This window comes from Tenebrio molitor, chromosome 6 (assembly GCF_963966145.1).
Source record: "Tenebrio molitor chromosome 6, icTenMoli1.1, whole genome shotgun sequence".
Taxonomy (NCBI): Eukaryota; Metazoa; Arthropoda; class Insecta; order Coleoptera; family Tenebrionidae; genus Tenebrio; species Tenebrio molitor.
In genome coordinates, this window is record NC_091051.1 from 2,267,926 (window position 1) to 2,288,837 (window position 20,912).

At 46.0% G+C, this 20,912-nt stretch overlaps 1 protein-coding gene across 8 annotated transcripts in view; it reads right to left on the minus strand.

The window, feature by feature from the left end:
* Nucleotides 1-20,912, minus strand: part of mnb (minibrain) — a 36,237-nt gene that overhangs the window by 4,962 nt on the left and 10,363 nt on the right. For 5 of the 8 annotated variants that reach the window (XM_069050340.1, XM_069050342.1, XM_069050346.1 and 2 more), the window contains exon 2: nt 2,380-2,606. In XM_069050340.1, coding sequence (XP_068906441.1) covers nt 2,380-2,606 — 227 coding nt within the window. Of the gene's footprint in view, nt 1-2,379; nt 2,607-5,853; nt 5,995-6,029; nt 6,262-12,319; nt 13,196-20,912 lie in introns of those variants that run through there. The other 3 variants (XM_069050341.1, XM_069050343.1, XM_069050345.1) reach the window with 3 other exon arrangements.

Sequence of the window (20,912 nt, forward strand, 5' to 3'; positions counted from 1 at the left end):
CGGCCCGGTGACAGGGCGGACGACAGTCAACACATTGGGGGCGCGTGATCGCCAATATCGTCCCGTCATTATCATCATCATCACCACCGTCGACGTTGTTATTATTTTTTTGCACGAGAACCCGCCCGACGACCAAAGGTACGCGATTTAATTGGTCTTTAATTCGAGGCGATGGTGCTTAATTAATTGGGGCGAACCGTTCGTCGCTGACGCGTGGCGTAATTGCCATTATAATTGTTCACAAACTGGAGACCATAACAGAGGCGTTAACCTTAGGCATAACAGACCCCTAACTGGGGCCGCCGTTACTGCGGCCCGACAGACGTTGACCGCTGACGGTACTGCCCCGCTTGACCTTCAAAATTCCCATTCCGAACGTTAACACAACAGCCCTCTCAATTCTTGCAACATCACAACTTTCATCTCACCATTATTACTTCGTTTTCGCACGCGCAGCGCTAAAATTAAATGAAATTCATATTTGACATAACCTCACAATCCGACACGAACTCCCTCGCTTTCATCTCCAACACGTCCAGTTTTTCAAAAAAAAAGCCTCGAAAATATTTAGGTACACGGAAAATAATAAGTTTTCTTTTGGGAAATGTGATTTAACATTACATCTTCAATAATCGAACGATTCATAAATTAACACAAAATGGTATAATCCATTGTCGCCAACATGATTTCAAATTGACAGATTTAATTAATAAATAATAATAAATAAATAAATAAATATTTTACATGTTCTTTATTTCCTACAGATAAGCACCCAGTTACCGGGAATACAAGAGTAAACAGTAGAAACTCAAAAATAAATAAATTATGAAACCTACTCCTAATTCTAACGATACAGTCTGATTTCAAAGTTGATATTAAATTTAGATTTTCTCACGTAACTGAAATTGGTGACCTAAATGGCGCGATTAAAAGAAATTTGAGGATAAAATGACATAATTAGGTATGTTGTCTTGGATTGAGGCGTGGCACAACGAAATTAATTTGACCAAAAGAGAACCTCCACAATACATCTTAATAATTACATAATAATAACGATGAAGAACACGGTATTCTTAAAAAAAACATTTGTACAGTTGTAGTTTTGGAGATTATTCGAAAGCAAATTTAAATCAAATAAAGACTACTCTTTTTAAAGATGAAAAAAACTTGGATAAAAATATGAGGTTATGTCGACTTTCCGCACGGATCATGGAGAGCTCCAAGGCGAAATAATAATTGTGAGAATCACGACAATCCGTTTCCTTTCCAATTTTGGGGCGAGTGCGGAGCCCGGTGCCAGTCAACTTTTGGAAAATACCAGTGCCCGCGCCGCCCCCGAAAAATTGAACAAGCCGCGACGAAAACACCCCCACTTCGGCCTTCCCAACCCCTCCGCCCGGCAATCGCCGTCCCTCGCGGAACACGGACACGAGCCGTGGTAATTAAAAAGCTGCGGACCGCCCCGCCGCCACTTACTCATAATGAATTTCTATTATGCCGACCCAAACAAAACAATTCCGTGAAATACATCCGGCGGCACGATTAAAATTTCTTCGAGGGGGCGAGAGGCAAGGGAGCGGCGGCGGCGGCGGGAACACGCGACGTCTGAAAAGAGCCACCGATCCGACGGATTCGACGTCGTACATTTATTTCTCGGAAGTGTCTCGCGCCGCCACCCCGATCCGGCTGATATTTACGACGTCGACCGCCCACGTCATCGGCCGCCCCCGCGCCGTCCGCTACGTAATCCTCAAAATCCGGACCGTGACGGCCGAATGTCGTTACGATGATCCATCAACAAATGGAATCATTTGCGGCGGGCGATGTTGTTGCCCCCGTCGGCGGCGGCTCGGGTGGGGCCCGCGGCGCGAATTTTTCAACGGGGGCTCCGGACTCGATTCCTTCTCCCCCGTACTGTCTCATCGTATTTTTTCCGTCTCCGTTTCGCGAATGCGGCAAGGTCGCGACTCAGATATTGCATAGCAACAGCCGCCACGACCTCACATTGTTGTTCCGAGTTCGTTGGGAGATTATCGCGTCTGGCTGTCCGCACGGGATGGCCCCGAGAAGGTCCCCAGGAACGTCTGCCTTCGCGCGTGCAAAACTCCCAGGAAATCCTCGCGGAAGTGCGGATTTGCCGTCTCGGAAGCCCTAATATCCGAGTGAGTCACCGCGGCCGTCATCTCCTGCCGCAATTTTCCACTTTCCGAAGTGCCATTATCGGGTTTTTTCGTTCGCGCGTCGACGACGCGAAAACGGTAATTGTACCGTGCCAGACGCCGTTCGCCGCCCCCATCAGCCCTTACGGCCCTGTTTACATATCTGGAAGGCGTTTCGCTGCCTACCACCCTCTCTCTCCCGTCCTCCCTCAGACTCTACCTCGTTGATGTGCTTGTAGGTCTTGATCAGGTCCACGCTGAGCTTCCGGAGGGGCGCCGCCGACGAGTCCCTGAACGTGTGCGGTATCCGCGCCTGCATCGCCTGGATGTCGGCCGGCGGGTTCGACATGTGACCCATCCCCAGCTGGTCCTCCGCCACCAGGCGGCCGTACAGCGGCACATGACGCTGCCGCAGCGTGGTGTCCCCGCTTCCACTGGATACCGGCACTGCAACAGAAACAATCACAACTACAATCATCGGTGGTTCATCTTCGACCGTCCCTTTCGCGTCAACGCGTGGAAAATTACACGCACAAAGGGACTGTCAATCGGGAGTCACGTGACATTTTACACTTGATCAAGTCACCGAATGACCGCGAGAGTGTAAACTTCCAGTTGATCGGGCGGGACCAATCGCGGGACTCTTCCGTCATTAGACGGGTGAATGGTGTTATTTACATTTCGGATCATTAGTGCATGAATTATGTATGGTGTGATTGACGTCACCGGAGAACCCGGTGATGCGGCGGCCGAAAAGGGGATGATACGGAAAGCGTGGCGCGAGGGGGCGGCCGCCGCCGACACGTTCAATTATCCCGCCGCGAGATGCCGCACACACGCTCGACGTTACGTTAGTTGGGATGCATTCATTATGCGGTCCCGGGTTCGCAGACGACTCGCTGTTTTTGCGTGTAAATCAAAGTTTCCAAGTGTTGCGCTTCTTGCCTTAATTTCGGGGCGAAACTGTTGCTGAAGTGAACACGACCCCCAAATTTATGGTGGGCCCGGATTTGATTTAATGTCCGATGGGTTGGTTTGTTGCTCCGTTCCGGTCCTCGACGTCCGGCCGGTTGGCTCTCCCGGTATCGATTCACGCCTCGACGAAAGACGTCTTTCGGAAAAACCTGCAAAATTAACCGACGACGGGGACCGGGAGGAGGCAGGAGGTCGGCGACGAACAAATTATCATCGTTTCAATTTGGCACAACAGTTAAGGAGTTAACCGGAGTGAAAAGGGGGATGAGGGCCGCTCGGATGGAAACGTTATAAGCATCATTAGTGACGCTCGCAAATATCAAGCGACTAAATAACCGGCGTCGTTCCCATCCAGACGCATAAATACGGGCTCGGGACGCTGCTCGCTCTTTATCTGCATGCACTTATATTTTTCGATAATTGAAAATTTATTACGGGAGGCGTTCCGCTTCTTTACGGCGGTCGTAGGACGGCATTAAGTAACGAAATACGCAGGGAGGGACGAGGACCGACGGTCGGGGAGGCCACGTCGACGCCGACCCGACCCCAAAAGGCCAATTCAGACTGGCTCGTCGCGATCTCCAAAGACACGAATTTTCAAATCGTCAAAGAAAACAAAAACAATACTAGAGTAGAACAAATTTCGACGAAATTCCCAAACAACGTCCGTCGATCAATTTCCAAACGCGTATCAAATTCTCAAACAGTTTACTGCAATTCTCACACAACCCACATAATGTAATGATCAACATAACATAACTATCAAAGGGCACAGAAAGCAAGAACAAAATATCTGAAATTCCCAAATGCGCAGCGAATTTTCGAACGGTGTGCCACAATTCTCACACAACCTTTCACGAAATAATCACATAATTATTATCAAAGGATAAAAAAAGCCTGCCGACCCAACAGAATAAATTAAGATGGAACGGAATTCCCAAACAATGTTCATCAATTTCCAAACGCACAGCAAATTCTCAAACAGTGCACGGCAATTCTCACCCAACTTTTCACGTAACGATCAACATAATCATTCATCGAAGGGCAGAGAAACCCCGCAGAAAAATCTAGAATTCTCAAACAATAGCCGACATAATAAAGTTAGATGGGACGGAATTCCCAGACAAGATGAATCAGCGGCATCCCCGAATTTCACGAAAAAAAAAATTCCAGGAACACCGACCGTCAATTCCGGCGTCCCCGATGGATATCTTCTTTTCATCCCCGCGGGGGCGAATCAATCGAATCGTCCCATTTCGGAGCGCCGCCGCCGCCAGTGCACAAATCCACCCTGCCGATTAACTAATTGCGGCACAATCGAACGAGCGAGCGACCGTGCGAAAAGCCACCTCCGCCCGCCGCAACCTCGAGGAAAAATTTCAAGGGCGCCGCCTTTCGCGTACCCGGAGTGCACTCGATCCGTCGACGGGAGGAACGAAAGGAGAGAAGGAAAAATTCAAATCGAGGCCGACGTCGCATCAAATCACCGCTTTCGTTCCGATTTGGAAACGGCGCGAGAGGGCTGGAAAAAAAAAGGGGGGCGAAACACAACGTATCGATTCGGCGATTTAATAATGTAGGTGAGCCGCAAAAAAAATACAACATGAACACAACCGCCGCGTAAAATCTCCATGCTCATCATTTAAAAATCCGGGATCCGGCGGCGGCGTACGCTCGCGCCGTAGACAAAGCAAAATTTCATTGGACGAGTAAATAAATAAAAATCCACAGAAAGTGCGGAATTTACTCCGGTCACGGAACGGTTCCGCCATTTTCCATGCATCGACGGAATTTCTCCTGACGGACCGGGGAGAGAGCCGGTCGCGGGGGAGGGAGGGAGGCGAAGAGAGAGCGGCGGTGACATTTTTTTAATTGCATGATTTTTGATTCCGATCTTATCTCGTCCTTAATCCGGGCGAGCCGCGTCCCGACGATATTTCACCGGGATAAAGGAATGCTTTCCGGGCACGCTATCGCAGGACCAGATTCGGACCTGTTTCTTATGGAGCGGAGTCGACGCGATCGAATCTCAAATTAAGTCCCGAAATTCACGGACAGATACGAAAAAAATCTAAAACAATTCGAACTTGTGTTAACAAGTCGGAATTCGCAAACGGTGCATTAAAAAAATTCAACGTGTGGTGGAATTCACGAACAGCATATAGTATTATACAGCCTGTAATTAAAATAAACGGTTTGATTACACCCTGTATAAAACTCGTAGTGTTGAGACATAATTAACTGAAAACAAATCAATTCCGAATAGACATAACAACAAATTTTTAACAAGTTATTGGAATTGTTAAACATTTATTAAAACTACTGCAATTCACAAACAACAATCTACAATTCTCATTGTTTTTAAACAATGCATGTTGTAACAATTTGCTGAGAAGTCTGGAACGAAATCATTGCCATTCCCAATAACGTACCGGAATTTGGAAACGATACAAAAAATATCGCGCGTTTAGAACAGTGTAAGGTTTGAATTTCCCGCGCCGTTTGACACGAATGACATTTGTTTATGTTTAATCGGGATATAATTGAACATGTTTGTTTTCATTTGCTTCGAGAATAGGAATTGTTACGTTATTCTATTTTTGGATGTAAAACATTGCAAAGAAAGAAAAAAAAGAAAAATTTTTGGCTATAAATTTTAGGTTAGCTGTCAACATGCTCCAATTAATCTACGCTTTCGGATAATGTTGTATTGACTTACCTATTTACTGGAATTTATTTATTGTGGAAGGTAAATGTTAAGTTCTGTTATGATAAGTTGTATCAACTGCTCCTTTTTAGGTTATTTTAATCGTGGAAATATCAGGGGCCGTGCGAAGAGCCAAATTAACCAAAATGTCTGTTGATAACGTTCAGGATATGATACTACATACTTACTGGTTACTAGATATTGTACCCTCTTTTTGATCGGTGAACAATTAACTTATTTTACACGTGGCTGTTGTAGATAGATCGATAATGGGGGATCTTATCTTAGTGACCCTACTGAGTATGGAGGGCGGGCACACCGTCGATAGCACTATCGATACTATCGGTAACTGTACAGAGTGATTCAACTTTTACCGCCCACATGATTAACCCTATTAAAAAAATTAGTAAAAATTACGAAACTTTAGGGTTACATTCCCTTCATGTAAGGCTTCAAACGTGTGCAATCAATTTTCCCGTATCACTTCATTCAGAGCCATAAAGTTTAAAAAACCGATTTTGCCAAAAAAAAAAAAATTCGGTGCACGCCCATAATTCACAATAAATTCAAAGAACATATTTATGAAATTCGCAACAAAAGAAAAGGATTAGTTTTTGAATTATTCCAATTTTAACATTAACAGCGAAAAATGATCAAGATTTACATGCAATGTCATAAATAAATACCTCTTTGTTGGGAAACATCTGTTGAGAACTTTTCTAATAATTCTTTAGTCCCTTAAGGGTACCATAAATAACCCATGTAAACCTCTATTGTTGAAGTGACCGCCCAATTTATTAATAAATCATAGCTAAATTTTGCATTTTAATATCGAATTCCATTTATTTAAATTAATCGGTGCTTTCATGATTTCAATGACATCAAATTTTTCCTAAATGTTTGAAAGGACTCTCAGTGAAAAATTATGTAAATTAATGTAGCGGTTATTGAATTAAAACCAAATATTTACTCGTTTCATTAAAAAATTTGAAATGTTTGCAAAATGTTCTACAGCGTCACACAATAATTCCTGAATTTTTTCGGGCGGTAAAACTTGAATCACCCTGTACAAATTTTACGATTATCAAAATCATCGATAGTTATTCAACTATCAAATCAATTGCATTAAAAATGTAATTTACTATTTTTATTTCAATATCCGATTGCGATTGGTAATATATCGGTAATGCAGAATGCTGTATGTTTATTGCTTAGGTTGGTAACGGTTGATAAAGCGAGAATTGTTATTTATTTGGAATGTTTCGGTAATAAACGAACACTGTTTTTGCACTTATGTATTAATCTTTTTTCGATACTATCGATAGCGTCGATAGTAGTGTTGTAGCACTATTGCATATATCGATAGTATATAGCACTATCGATTGTTTGACCCCTGTATGGTCTACTCCTTGAGGTGGCCCCATTTGGCGGGAATTTCAATCCGGATGAAAATTCTGTACTAAAAGTGTCCGTTCCTGACACAAAAACTGGCATAAATCACACTTTAACTGTAACCAATCCAGATTTTGTAGATTACATCGCAAATACGGAGATAGATATGTTATAATTGTGATAATAAATTATACAAGGTGTTTCTGAAATAAGTGCATTAATTTTAACTGGTAATAGAACTCATCAAAAGGAACAACTTTTCTCTCTGCCATTTTGGCGAAAAACGTTGCGTAATGGCTTAAAAAAATAAGAAAGATTTTCCTAAAACCGTTCATATCTCCAAAACTAAGCTACCTAAAAACGTGAAACAACCAGATTCTTACGAAGTGGATTTTTTGCTATACGGGTAGATTTATTTGAATTTCGATTTCGGCGTTAAAACACGTTTTCTGGATGAAAATGGATGTTTTTTTCATATTAGCGCTGATCTCAATTAGCCATTGCAGTATTTAGTGGCGTAGAGCTATTTTAGTGAAAAATCTCTCCATTTTTTTTTTTTGAATTAAACATCGTTTTTCGGCAAAATGGTAGATAGAAAAGTTGTTCGGCTGCGAAATTCAATTCCGAAAGCGTCCAAAATTGGAGATCGTCAGGTGCTGGTTGAGCCGACAATGGCGCTACTCTGGCGGCCGTACTATTATTTCGGCGCCCTAAAAATATTTTTTTCACAACTTTTTCGACGGTTTGGGATATTAAATTGTAATCTATCCGATAGTTTAAAAAATCTTCCAACTTTGTTCCAAAAATGGTTTGAATATTTTTATCGGAACAAAAGTTACAGGGGGTTGAAAAATTAGCATGTAAAACCCTATGGCCAGTCTTAAAAAAAACTCACTGTATGCAAGCAAAATGTTCCGTTAATTCACTACAATTCTCAATCTGTTACAATTCACGAACACTAATCGATATGTTTCTTGTTTTTATTACTTCAACCACAATTCGACAAAAAATAATCCAGATTTAAACATTACATTAGAAATGTTTTGAGTATTTAGTGAAATTCTAGTCCAGCAATTGGAATTCACAAACTGTCTGCAATTTTCGTAAAGTTAAAATCGTCCAAATCTTTTATTAGAAAAAAAATCTACTGTAATTTTATAATTACAGGAATTCTCTTACAACGTACCAGAATTTCGATATAAGTAGTAATGTGGTTGTTTCACGAATTGATTAATTTAATTTGGGACTGATTTACTGAAATTCTTTAAATCTAGACAAATTCACATCACTGATGATTTGACTGATGATTTTGTCAAGTCAATTCCAAACGGTACCGGAATTCACGAACGACAGGTTCAGAAATTCACAAACGATAATTTTAAACTGTCGTAATTTGGAAAGGGGTAAAATAAAATCGATGATTTTTTTTTTTTTGAAGTGTTGACCTCCGCCAAGCTCCCCTCCCGCGATGATTTCCTATTCCCCCGCGGAGTGTGCGGGGGTGCCCCCATCTCTGGCCACAATTGTGTGATTTATTATCGTCACGCTTATAAACGGTCCTCGGCGAAAATCTCGATAAGTGCCCGACAATACGGAAAGTTTTATCTTTCGCGTCCACCGTTAGAAAACTTCCCCGATATTGTACATTTTAATGCGGCGTAACGATCATAACAGGGGCATAAAACGGTCCGCCACCAGACGCATTCAATGGACCGAATGTCGGCCGCAATCGTCGACATTTTTCCGTCGTCCGGGTGGGGGTGGCGCGTCACCCGCCGCCCCCGAAACAAGACGCGATCAAATCCGAAAAGGACGAATGAATTTTTAACGACGGATGATGCACTCCGCCGTTCAATTAGCCGATCGACAATCGGCTTTCACGTCTCGTTCGGCGATATTGGTGTGACGATCGAACTCCGGTTTTCCGGTCGATTAACAAACGAGATCTGACGGTCGACGCAAATGCGAAGCGACGTTGATTTTTTTTCCGGGGACCGGAGCGACTTCGGCGGCGGCGAATTAATCCGCTTTAAACTGGCGGACCGATCCGATCAATTAATCAAACCGGTCCGACAAAGGGAAAAATGAAGAGGAGGAGCTTGGCGTGGGCCACATTGTCCGACGTACGTCGCAGCGCAAATCTAATCAGATCAATCCGATTAGCCCGAGATACAAACAGCAAACTGCATTTAACCGAATTAAGTGCATCGTATCACGATATCGCACCGGATAATTCCGTTCTCCCCGTTCGCGTCATTAATCCGGGGTGCGCAATGACGCTGTTGCTCGACGCCTTCAGGTGGATGCAGCGACGCACCTGGGGCCGGCGCGCTACATCGATCTTCTTCGCGGAGGTGTCGAAAAGAAGAGAACGATCAGGTGGGGGCGGCCATCGATCGGAGAAGGTCTGGTCGGCGGCATCCGGAATGCGAGGAGGTCGCAAGCTTTTACATCACGACCGCCAACTATGCCCCCATTATGCACGCTCCATTATTTATCGGGGGGAGACCGTCGCCGCCATCTCCTCGGGAAAAAGGCACCGAAAGCTCGCAGGCTTTTAGGGGGTTCGACGACCCCACCGCCGGAGCCCCTTAACGATCGCATCAATAATTAAGAGCGACCCTGAAGCGCCATCGGTGAATAATAACAGGCCCGGACTGCACGACTAAAAACTGTCTCGATGAATTATCGATGGTCCACGTGGCCCGCCGCCGGGCAACAGTTGTCCCGGCTCCAGGAGACGTGCCCCAAGTGGCGGAACCGCCCCCGATTAAGACCGACCCGATCCACCCATCTACTGCACCGGCTCCTGGGAAAATCGTTTTCCCCCGGTTGCAACGAAACAATCCCCGTTCAACCCTTAACACTTGTCAAATGGGACACCTGCTCCGCGTCTGGAAAATTTTCGCCGGGACCCGTGACCGAAAAAAAAAAACAATCCGCCGCCGCCGCCGACCGACTAATAAGGGAGGTGAAAACGTCGACCTCATAAATATTTATGGCAGACGCGGAAAAAATGTCACGAAAAAATTCAAATTATACTCAACAAGACTGTACGAGTCGGCTCGAGGGAGGAAAAAAACCGGGTGCGATGGTTGGCGGCATCGACAGGGGTGGTGTTGCGTCGCCGCCTCACCCCGATCAAAATGGACACGTAGAGATCGCCTAAAAAAGTTGATCCCGACCAAGTCAAACAACAAAGTCGAAACCACGCGCGACTTAAGACAAAACAAATGCCCGTCAAGTCAAAGCACACTTTGATCTTAATTTAAATAGAGAGCTGGCAAAGCTGTTGACCTTACGCGGGAAACCTTCTGATATTGGAATATTGTTTGCTCGTCGTGTTTATCCGAAGTGTGCAAGATCAAAGTTGGACGAGTAAAACTATCAAGCGGACCACATCAAAAGCGTCGTCAAATTGCCATTTTTCGAAGCGGCAACGTCACCCCGACCAAAGCCGTTTGGTCTCCACAGGGGGTAATTTCAGAGTGCCAAGAAAAAACACTCAAAAACGACTCTAGAGGAAGTTAAAAATTTTGAAATGCAGCGAATGCGTCCGCCAATTCGTTTTTTGGGGGCTTAGACGGTCGCTTTTTGGCTTCGCCGTCGAGTTTGCTCTTTAAAAATTTCATCAATGGACTGGGCGAAATCGCCCAGTTTTCGGTCCCACCTCCGCTCGCCCAGTCAATGAAACCGGCTCCTCTCTGGTGACATTTAAATTAGCTTAAAGCGTACCCACGCGACCGACCGACCGCCACCAACGTCGACTAATTAAATATTTTGACAAATCCGCATCAAGATTACCGTAAAAAAAAAGTCCGTTCGCATTAGGTAGATTAACACCGCTTGTGTTTCACACCCCCCGAGAAAAATAAATTGGAAAGTGACACGAACAGAAACAATTTGGCGTTTTGTGCGGTGTAAATCGGATTTCGGTGAGTCACGTGCGCTGCAATCTCGACCCACGTCCCAGGACCTGGGGGACGTCCCCGTCGGCGACCGCGACAAGCCGGGACGTGAGCCAGCAGTTGGGATTTATCCGCGGGGGGTCGTCATCGTCGGCGGCCGCCCCCCGATTTATGGGGCGCCGCTCTCACCAAAAAGACGTGGCGGTGCCAAAAATAGGACACCTATCGATCCCCGCCGTCGAGTTTTTTCCGACGGGGTGCCTCGGCGCTCCATGAATTATTGAACGTAAAAATTAAAATTTCAAAAGGCCCGGTGCAAACGGGCCAGATTTAGCTCGGCCAAATGCAGAACGGTGATAACGAGTCAATAACGTGTCAATTAGGGAGAGCCGGGAATAATTGAGGAACCCGTGACGGCGGAGCATCGATCCAGGTGGAGAAAAAGAGTCCGGGACTCTCGAGTACGGATCGCGGGAATCAATTAGCGATCGGGGGGCCCCAGGTGGCGCGAGGCCGATCACGCGTCCGCCGTGCAGGTACGTGCACAATATCCATCCGGAATAGTTTTTGACCTACCCAAACAAACCGCCGGCTGCAACACGACGGCGGCGCTATCGATCCGGTGCCCGAACGCCGCCGCTTCCGCTCTCGCACAGCCTCTCGCAGATTTCCCACCAACTTCGTGACACATAAATCACGTCGCCTTGTTCGAAAATCAATTCGGCGAGGGGGCGGCCAGACGGGGAACGGCGACGAGAACCGGAGCCGAACAGAACGCAGTCCCGGAACAATCGGCCGGCCACCACGAAAAAAAACGACGCTCCCGGAAAATCTTCCGATCGGACGACGGCCTTCGGATACGTCGGGGACCGACCTCGGGGAGACGCCTGATGCGGTATATTTTTAGACCGCCGATCCGACACCGCTGAACTCGGTGTAATTAGCGAAAACATTGACCCACTTTCCGGCATAAAAATATGAATGCCTACATTCCGATTTGGCCGTAAAATTCCTACGAGCGCGCGCTCAGCGCTGTGACATAACACCATGGCCGAATCGAGGAATTCGCGGATGACGCAGATCGCGACGCCCACCGCATCCAGACGCACGGGGGTGGAAAAGGCGAATGGAAACTACACCCACAGAAAGATTTTTCAAAAAAAAGAAAACAACATTACTTTCCCTCCGGATCATCCAGTCCATTCAAATTCTCGCTTTATTGGTGTTCTCTTTGTTTCCAACCAGCAGAAACGGAACCTTAAATGCAACCCAGATACGAACGAACAATGTTCAATTTCTGCTTCTTTGAATGTCTCCCTCCGAGACTGGAAACTCGTCTGCCATCTCTACTTTTCATATTTTCCTCCTAATATCGCGTCTTTTCGTTCGCACAACCAAACACCACTTGCTGGATGGGTGTTGTGATGCTGTCCCGCACGTTAAAACTTCCAAGTGTCGCCATCGTCAGATGCGGTCCGTTTCGAAGGACCTGGACGCATCGCGATCTCATCTTGCGTCCGATGTTCGTGCCTTCCCGCACAAAACTCTTCGATTTCATGACTTCCTTTATGGCAATCGTCCGCTGATGTGTCGCTTCCACCAACGAGCGGACGATAAACCGATCTCAGTTGCGATGAAATTTTTTTTTTGGAAAAGTTGTTTCGACTTTTGACGGCGAAACTTCGGCGACGATCGTAACGGTGTCGACCCTTCCACCTGACTTGTTCCTTTTCTCGGCGACTCGTTACCGTCCCCGGATTCCTCTGCCAACTTGTAAATCGACTCTCCCCTCGTGAACGTTCCGGCTGGCCAAAAGGAAGTCTCGATTAACGGAGCTCCTTTGACCTTCTCTCCGTGGCTGACCTTTGCGAGTGAAAATTTTTATTTCGGATCGGAGTCGATAATCCCGTCGTGGTGGCAGCGCGAGCCAGATCGTCCCCCTTTTATAAATAATAAGCTGAACTTTGACTCGTCGCCCGTTGCCAAACGGCGTGCGGATCAACCGTCGGCGGACGTCTCCAGGTCGGTGCGGCAGACGTCGGCCAGACGGGCGGCGACGTAGGTCTCGCATCGTTTCGGTGAATAAATTTATTTGGTGCCGCCGCCGCCGCCGCGAAACCAAAACTGCTCGGCGACGAACGGTGAAACGGTACTGTGAATTTTAAAACAGGTGCATAATCGTCGTCATCGTCGTGCCTACGCGCAGCAAGGTTGACGGCTGTTGCTAGGCCGATCGAGCTATTAAAACGATTGTTTACTTGCCAATTACCGAGTTAACAACCTGCGGGGAGCGCTCGAAAAATCGCGCCTCGGACGTCGTCTCCGGCCGCCCCCGTCGACTCGGAAGTGCACGCGAAGAGCAACAAGTCCGTCGAGCCGAGACAGACGGTTCGGTCAGACGGCCGATCTTCCGCCGAGGTGAAGAACCGCCGCGGAACGACGGGAATGCAAGTGCCGGTCGTTTACGGACAATGCGGCCATCCGCCGCTTTCCTCCGAGGACTCGTTGTTACCATGCGACGTCCCGAAAAAATCACCGACGCCCGATCGGTCGCGCCCTCTTCTCCGCAGTCCTTGCGGGGCCGGATCGGGGTCGACGAGCAAGATGATGGAATTTAAATTGGAAAGCGGCGCGTCCGATGGAAAATGCGGAAATGGAGCGTCGCCAACGAGAAAGAAAGAGCGAGTGAGCGAGAGGCTCGCCCGCCGCCTCCACCCGATTTCTCTGGCGAGGCGACGGCCTTTTCGCTCCTCACCCACGTTGCACCGCACCCGATGCACCCGTCCCGGTGCAGCGGGACTCTTCGACGCCCATTCGCCGCTTCCCATTTTGCGAACGACGGCGGGGGGGGACGACGGGGACAGAAGCCACCGAACGGACCACAATGAAAATTATTTAATCCGTGAAGAACACCGACCGGTTCAAGGTCTGCGGCTCGGTTCGCAGATGTCGATGGCAGCAGGTGGACTGACTCACTGATCCTCGCAAACAACTCTCGTTTCTGAAATTGGTCACCGCAAAAAAGCGACCACTAATGGGGCCCCCGGACGGATTCCAAATCCGATGCCGCGCCGATAAATTTCGACCATCTAAAGACGACAAAAAAAAAAATTGGTGGCCTTCGAAGTCTTCCTGAACGTGGTCGAAGGTGATCTAAAGTACAGGGTGTCTCAAAATTCCCGAATTCCAAACTCAGAGCGTTGTAGGGGATCAGATCAGTACTCCAAATATGCAAATTAAAAAAAAACAAATCGGGACCAAAACAATTTTTTGAAGAATAGCTTACTTTGAAGTAAAAAAACCTTAAATTTTTGTAATTTTTCTTAAAAATGGAACGGCGACGTAAGGTCCATTCAAAAATCAAAAAACCACTAACGTCGCCATTTTGCTCGATAATTACTATCGGCAACGCTGTCGGGTGTAAAATTTGGTGAGAATTGTAATTTTGAGGTTAAGTGTTTATTAAGGCCTGTATTCACCAACGCCAGTTAAAGTTAACTGTAGGTTAAAATATACGAAAACATTGTTATAACAATAGGTAACTAAAGTAACGAAGTATTTTAACCTACAGTTAACGTTAACTGGCGTTGGTGAATACGGCCGTCAGTGTCTTGTTTTTCTGAGCATGTTTAAGTTAAAATAATAACAATTAATAAATTAAACATGCTGAGCAATAATTAAACAATTTAAACGAAATTCAAAGCAATTGGATTTTATTTTGAATCAAATAAATGTCATAATTTACAGTTACCAACACAGTATGAAAAAATAACTACCCAGGGTTTTTTAAATTTTACCAACCTAAAGCAACAGGTAGTGGTTTTTTGATTTTTGAATGGAGTTTAGCTAGAATAGTATTTTGTCACTGTGGATATGGAGCGAATTTTTTTTTCTAAGTATTTTTCGAGCTCCACTGGGTCCTTCCCTACCACGCTCTGAATTCGGAATTCGCGAATTTTGAGACACCCTGTATGATCGACATCGACTCGACGAAGATAATCCAACCAAATAAAATCACTCAGGTCGTGATACTCGTGTCATGTCAAACTAGAAAACTTTTCTGATTCTTTGTTTTTCTCTTTCCAACGTTTTTATTGTTTACCAGATTGCTATTTTAACCTTTTAATGGTGATTCAGTTTTAACCGTAATACTTGGCGAGTTAATTATCATCCCTGGTCCTCTTACGTCAGTTTGACGAAAGATCTGTACTTTGACAATTTGGCAACAAAACAATACAACTCTACCAACTATCTCGCTTGCTCCAGTATCGATTTAATTGCACCACTGCCCTAGATCTGGACCTTGGCAGTTCTAGATCGTTTTGAGGCTGCTTGGATCGACTTACTACGCGCAAAACGATGGGCGTTGTATTAAAGAAAAATAGTTTATCCCACTTCTGATAAATTAATATTGAGCTCTTCACTTCTCTGTCAGGATCCAGTGAAACTCAAACTTCAAATAAAGTGTAAGGCGTATCGGAGAAAATGCAATCAAAGACTTGTTTCCTTAACAAACTTTAATTCTGAACTGTTTTTCATACACAAAAATCTCCCCCTTTATAGGCGGGCTATTACAAAACTTGAGACCCTTCGTTGGGGTCGATATTATGCAAAAAACCAATTAAGACAGCTGCAGTTACCTAATCCTAAGAATGCACCAAAGTCCGCAACATCTGGACAATAATTCATAATCTACCAACTAGCATAAAATAAAGTTCGGTTCCTTTACACCCTCAATGTGGTGTAAATAAAGCAGAACGACACATACAGAAAAAAGCGGGGTAGCTAATTCGGGGTCAAACGCCGGGGTCATGCAGCTGTGTTATTTTCTTCTTAATTCTAATAAATATTGTAACAATTCGGCCTTTCCTGACATAGTCCTCGTCCTCGAGGACGTTCTCCAGATGGTCATTAATCAAAACATAAATCTAACCTACCATACATTTCTATTGTAACCTAAATACAAAATTCTCAACTACAAAGTACGTGTACAAATATTAACCTTTTTTTTTTTTAAACAGGTAACAATTTTAATCTATCTACTGCTATAATGCCTTTGTAAAGACGGTTACTTTGTTGTTCACCTTCAATATCTTGTATCATATATCTATCATTACCAATGAACTTCACAATTTCGTATGGGCCTGGCCCTAGATACTTTGGTACTAACTTACGACTTTCGAAACTGTCAATATCGCGGTGAGGGAGACAATCTTTCCGTTTCTCCATGGGTGCGTACAACAGACGCTTCTTCCACCCTTTGAGCCATGTAACAATTATTGACCCACAGCGAAAAATGCAGGTCTCGCTCTTCACACAGAGCAGTAAGAACAGTGCTACCACCCAAATTACTGCCAGCAGCAACACGGTGACGGCTCCACTTATGAGGTAGTGTCCAGAGCTGTGTTTCTGAAACGCCAAATTGACACCGGCGTCGCACAACACTCGCAACCGATCCAGCTGATTATCACTTTTCTTGCTGAAATCACTGTAATCCGCACACACCTGAAATTCGTCACTTTTCTTTCGCACAACACTTGCAAACGCTGAGTCCATTTCTTTGTTGATATCCGGTTTCTTCTGTTCCTGTACCTCCTCGCGTTCGCTGAAGACTGGCTGGTTATCTGTCAGATGGAGATCCATCTTGAAGACGTTGATACACCCCAATTCTTGTAGCTCGAGAAATTCGTCATCACTTAGTTCGGTCCTGACTTCAGATACCTTAATCGGATTGTCTTTTAATTCAACTCGGCAAACATCTTCGCGATACGGTTCACCTGTTGTCTTATTATCGTTCTTTATGACGGTAACGTCCCTACCACAAATACTTAATACGGGCAAATCTGCTTCACCCTCCTTGTCCGTGGTTACCACACGTCGCGGAACAACACCCCCGATTTCGCGTAAACCACCTTCGACGCAGAGTTCACGTTCGCGCACATCAGTTTTTACGACGACGTGTCCCAAGAAGTTATTCGGTATCACCGACATATCTCTCGCCCAGGAAGCCACTTCTGAAGTCGATATATTTTCTGTCACAGGTACTTCACGAATCAGAAGCTCATTCGCGGTTTTGATTACTTGGATATGTCCTTGCTCGGTAAACGGATGTCCCACCAACAAGGGCACTTCCTGGCTTTCCTTGGGTACTATCTGCAGCTTCACCTTGGCGACAACACCATCTATTTCCAAATTCACATCTACGTCCCCCAAGGTTGCAGTGATTGCACCACCATATCCCACAATTTCTTTGGTATTTGCCCAGTTACAATTCAAACGCAACTGAGCAATACAATCATCGCGCAGAGCACACACCTGACTTCCCAAGTCTACATAACTTCTTAGTTGTTTTCCATTGATCTTCGCATCTTTGAAAAACTTGAGATTTGAATCATTGAACAGAATGTTGTTTTCCGTTGCCACGTTTACATTTTGTCTTGCCGAATCTTCTGTTGTTCTCTCTCTCTTCTTACATTGATTCGCATAGTGTCCCATCTCATTGCACTTAAAGCACATCACTTGTGACGTCGCTGTCGGTGCAGACTGTTTGTTGCTGAAGGAAACCGGTACTTCTCCTGTCGAGCCTGACGTTTCGCCGATTTTTGCCGTACAGTTTCTCGAAATGTGCCCCCTTTTCTGGCACTTAAAGCAAAGTACGTCTTTACCTTTTTCAGCCAAACACTCCGTCCGATTCTCGCGTAAACCCGATAACTGTCCTTTATAAAATTGTTCACTGTCTAAAATGTCCTTTAATAGACTTGTCTCGTCATAGTGTCGCGCAAGCAAAATTGTCCTAGCCGCTTCTCGTGACTTAAGTCCCATCAACACTAGCTTTTTACTTTCCTGGAACTCCAATTTTAACTCCCGACACAATCGCATTTTCGTATAGAAATAGTCCTCCGCACTTTCATCTTTCCCTTGTACACGAGCTTCCATCTCATGAACTCGTTCCGTCAATGTTCGCGTATCTTCATACTTTTCCCGAAATTTCTCTTCGAACTCACTCCAAGTTCGAATTTCCTCTTGATGGTAACGATACCAATTTAGAGCGCTGCCTTGGAGATGTTGTCGCGCCATCTCCAAAATAATATTTTCGTTCCAAAATTGTCTTCTACCCATCGCCTTTATATCCCGAAGCCAGTTCCTTGCTTCGAAATACCCTCCTCTGCCACTGAACGCCTTCAACCCTTGCGTCAGATCTGGCATTACACAAAAATTTCCAGGTGTCGGTTCACCCGTCGTCATCGTATCACTTGCATACCCTGCAGGTGACGCCCCTGATGGAACCAATCTCCTAATTAGCTCCACCACCGCATCCACAGACATCAACTGTTCTGTTGCATGCGCCGAAGATTGCATTCTCTCTGTGTTGTCCTCCGCCTGCTTCTTCTTCAGTTCCAACAATAATCTGGCGTTTTCGACCTCCTCTTCAGTGTACTCACCGGCACTTGGTGAACCCGACCTAGACATCCCGTTACTAGGCTTCACCCTCAGAATACGACGATACGATATTACCCACGTACCCGTACTCACTTCCCGCAATACACTTCAGAGTCCCGGAGAAATCGCGAAACCCACAATCGAAACTTCAGTAATTCACTTTAGCTTGTTTCCGTACTACACTTAATTCGCGGACGTATCACAGGTAACATCCCACTTCTGATAAATTATTAAAGAAAAATAGTTTATCCCACTTCTGATAAATTAATATTGAGCTCTTCACTTCTCTGTCAGGATCCAGTGAAACTCAAACTTCAAATAAAGTGTAAGGCGTATCGGAGAAAATGCAATCAAAGACTTGTTTCCTTAACAAACTTTAATTCTGAACTGTTTTTCATACACAAAAATCTCCCCCTTTATAGGCGGGCTATTACAAAACTTGAGACCCTTCGTTGGGGTCGATATTATGCAAAAAAACCAATTAAGACAGCTGCAGTTACCTAATCCTAAGAATGCACCAAAGTCCGCAACATCTGGACAATAATTCATAATCTACCAACTAGCATAAAATAAAGTTCGGTTCCTTTACACCCTCAATGTGGTGTAAATAAAGCAGAACGACACATACAGAAAAAAGCGGGGTAGCTAATTCGGGGTCAAACGCCGGGGTCATGCAGCTGTGTTATTTTCTTCTTAATTCTAATAAATATTGTAACAGTTGTAATTTTTTTTTCCTCCTCGTCTAGGTCGCAATTTTTTGCCTCCTTATCAGGCCTGGAGACCTTGCGCTCCCATTAGAAACATCAAGCACGAACGCCCCTGACGACAAGCGAACGAATCCTCGTCGGCCTTCCGACGCACCCGACCGTTTCGCCGATTCCGACAAACAGAACGCGGCGACGATGACGGTGCGGATTTGTTCGTCGGCGCCGCCGACGAGATAAAGCCTTCCGCGACGCCTTCTTCTGGGAAATTCGATTTCGGCGGTCGACATCGACCGGTTCGTTCCCCGCCAACTGCGCCGCAGACGACGACGACGACGGTCTCGTAGACTTTACGAAAGCGACCCGTGTTTGTTTACAAACAGTGCGAGCACAGAGACGAGCGCGACCTTGATAAGTCAATAGATAAGATGGCGTCTTCACGTGTTTTCCGTGTGCAGTCGGAAAATGCGTCGTGTTCCGCCGCTGCGCCTCGCGCTTGTCGTCAAGCGGGAGGAACTCGTCCGCAGAGGTGGAGAGAGCGAAACGGGCACGCCGAGAAACTGTGACACGTGAAAATGCCACACGTACGCCTCCGAGGAGCGGCGCCTCTTTCGCCGCCCCCCGAAATCGATCCCGCCGAATTTCGAACCTGGGCGACGTCACGAGCAACACCTGCCGCCTCTTTTGCGTCCTTATCGATCGCTTATCGACCGCTTTGCTCGAAGCGTTATCGCCGGCGGGGCCGACACCTAAATTCGACCGAGTCGTAAATTTCGCTGAACGATGTCAAGGCTGCGGCCACGGCGATGACGTCCCCGACGACCGGCGGGGGAGACGCACAAAGATCGCAGGAAACGCGCGACGGCCGGATCGGATCCTCCGGTAACAATTAAAATTAACATCCTGTTGCCGTGGCGACGGGGAGAGCGCGCCGACACACTTTCTCCGAACAAAGGCGGGGGCGGCCGCCGACGAGGACGCCTCCGCCGCTGCATTTCTTCTCCGATGACCGGGGAAAACCCCCGACGCTCCCAGGCGGATCGCGTTACCCGCGGTTCAAGAACTCGTAAAAAGCGATTTGGGGGGCGACAGTTCGTGCCCCTTTCGATCGGCTCGAGCCCGCACAGACGTAAACAAACAAGGAGACGAACCGAAGAGCGGAGGAAACGGTGGAGGAGGCGATAATGAAAACGGAGGCGGAAGATCGCGGACGCCGTCGACGGACGAATTGGGATAATTTCATGAAAGTTGAACGACGCATCCAGCCCGGAAGGGATGAAAGGGTGCCATCCGATACGGTAATTGTAGCGATAACGGCCACAGGGGAGACCGCACCGGGATCCTATCAATTTCGTTTGGAACACTCCTTCACGATCCGAAAACGTGAGACGGCATAGACGGTGGTTTGGTTTGGAAAGAACAAGAAAAAATATACCAACCAGAGCGACAAGAGACACCTGGAGTGTCGTACCTGAATCCTATTCGGTTTGTTTGGATGAATTCGGTACGACGCACGCGAATGTTTTTAGTCTTCCAGTTATCTGAAATTTAAAAAGATACAAAAAGTGCGTCTGCGACAATTTTATTACAGTCCAAAGTCCAAAACAGCGACGAAAAAACATACAAT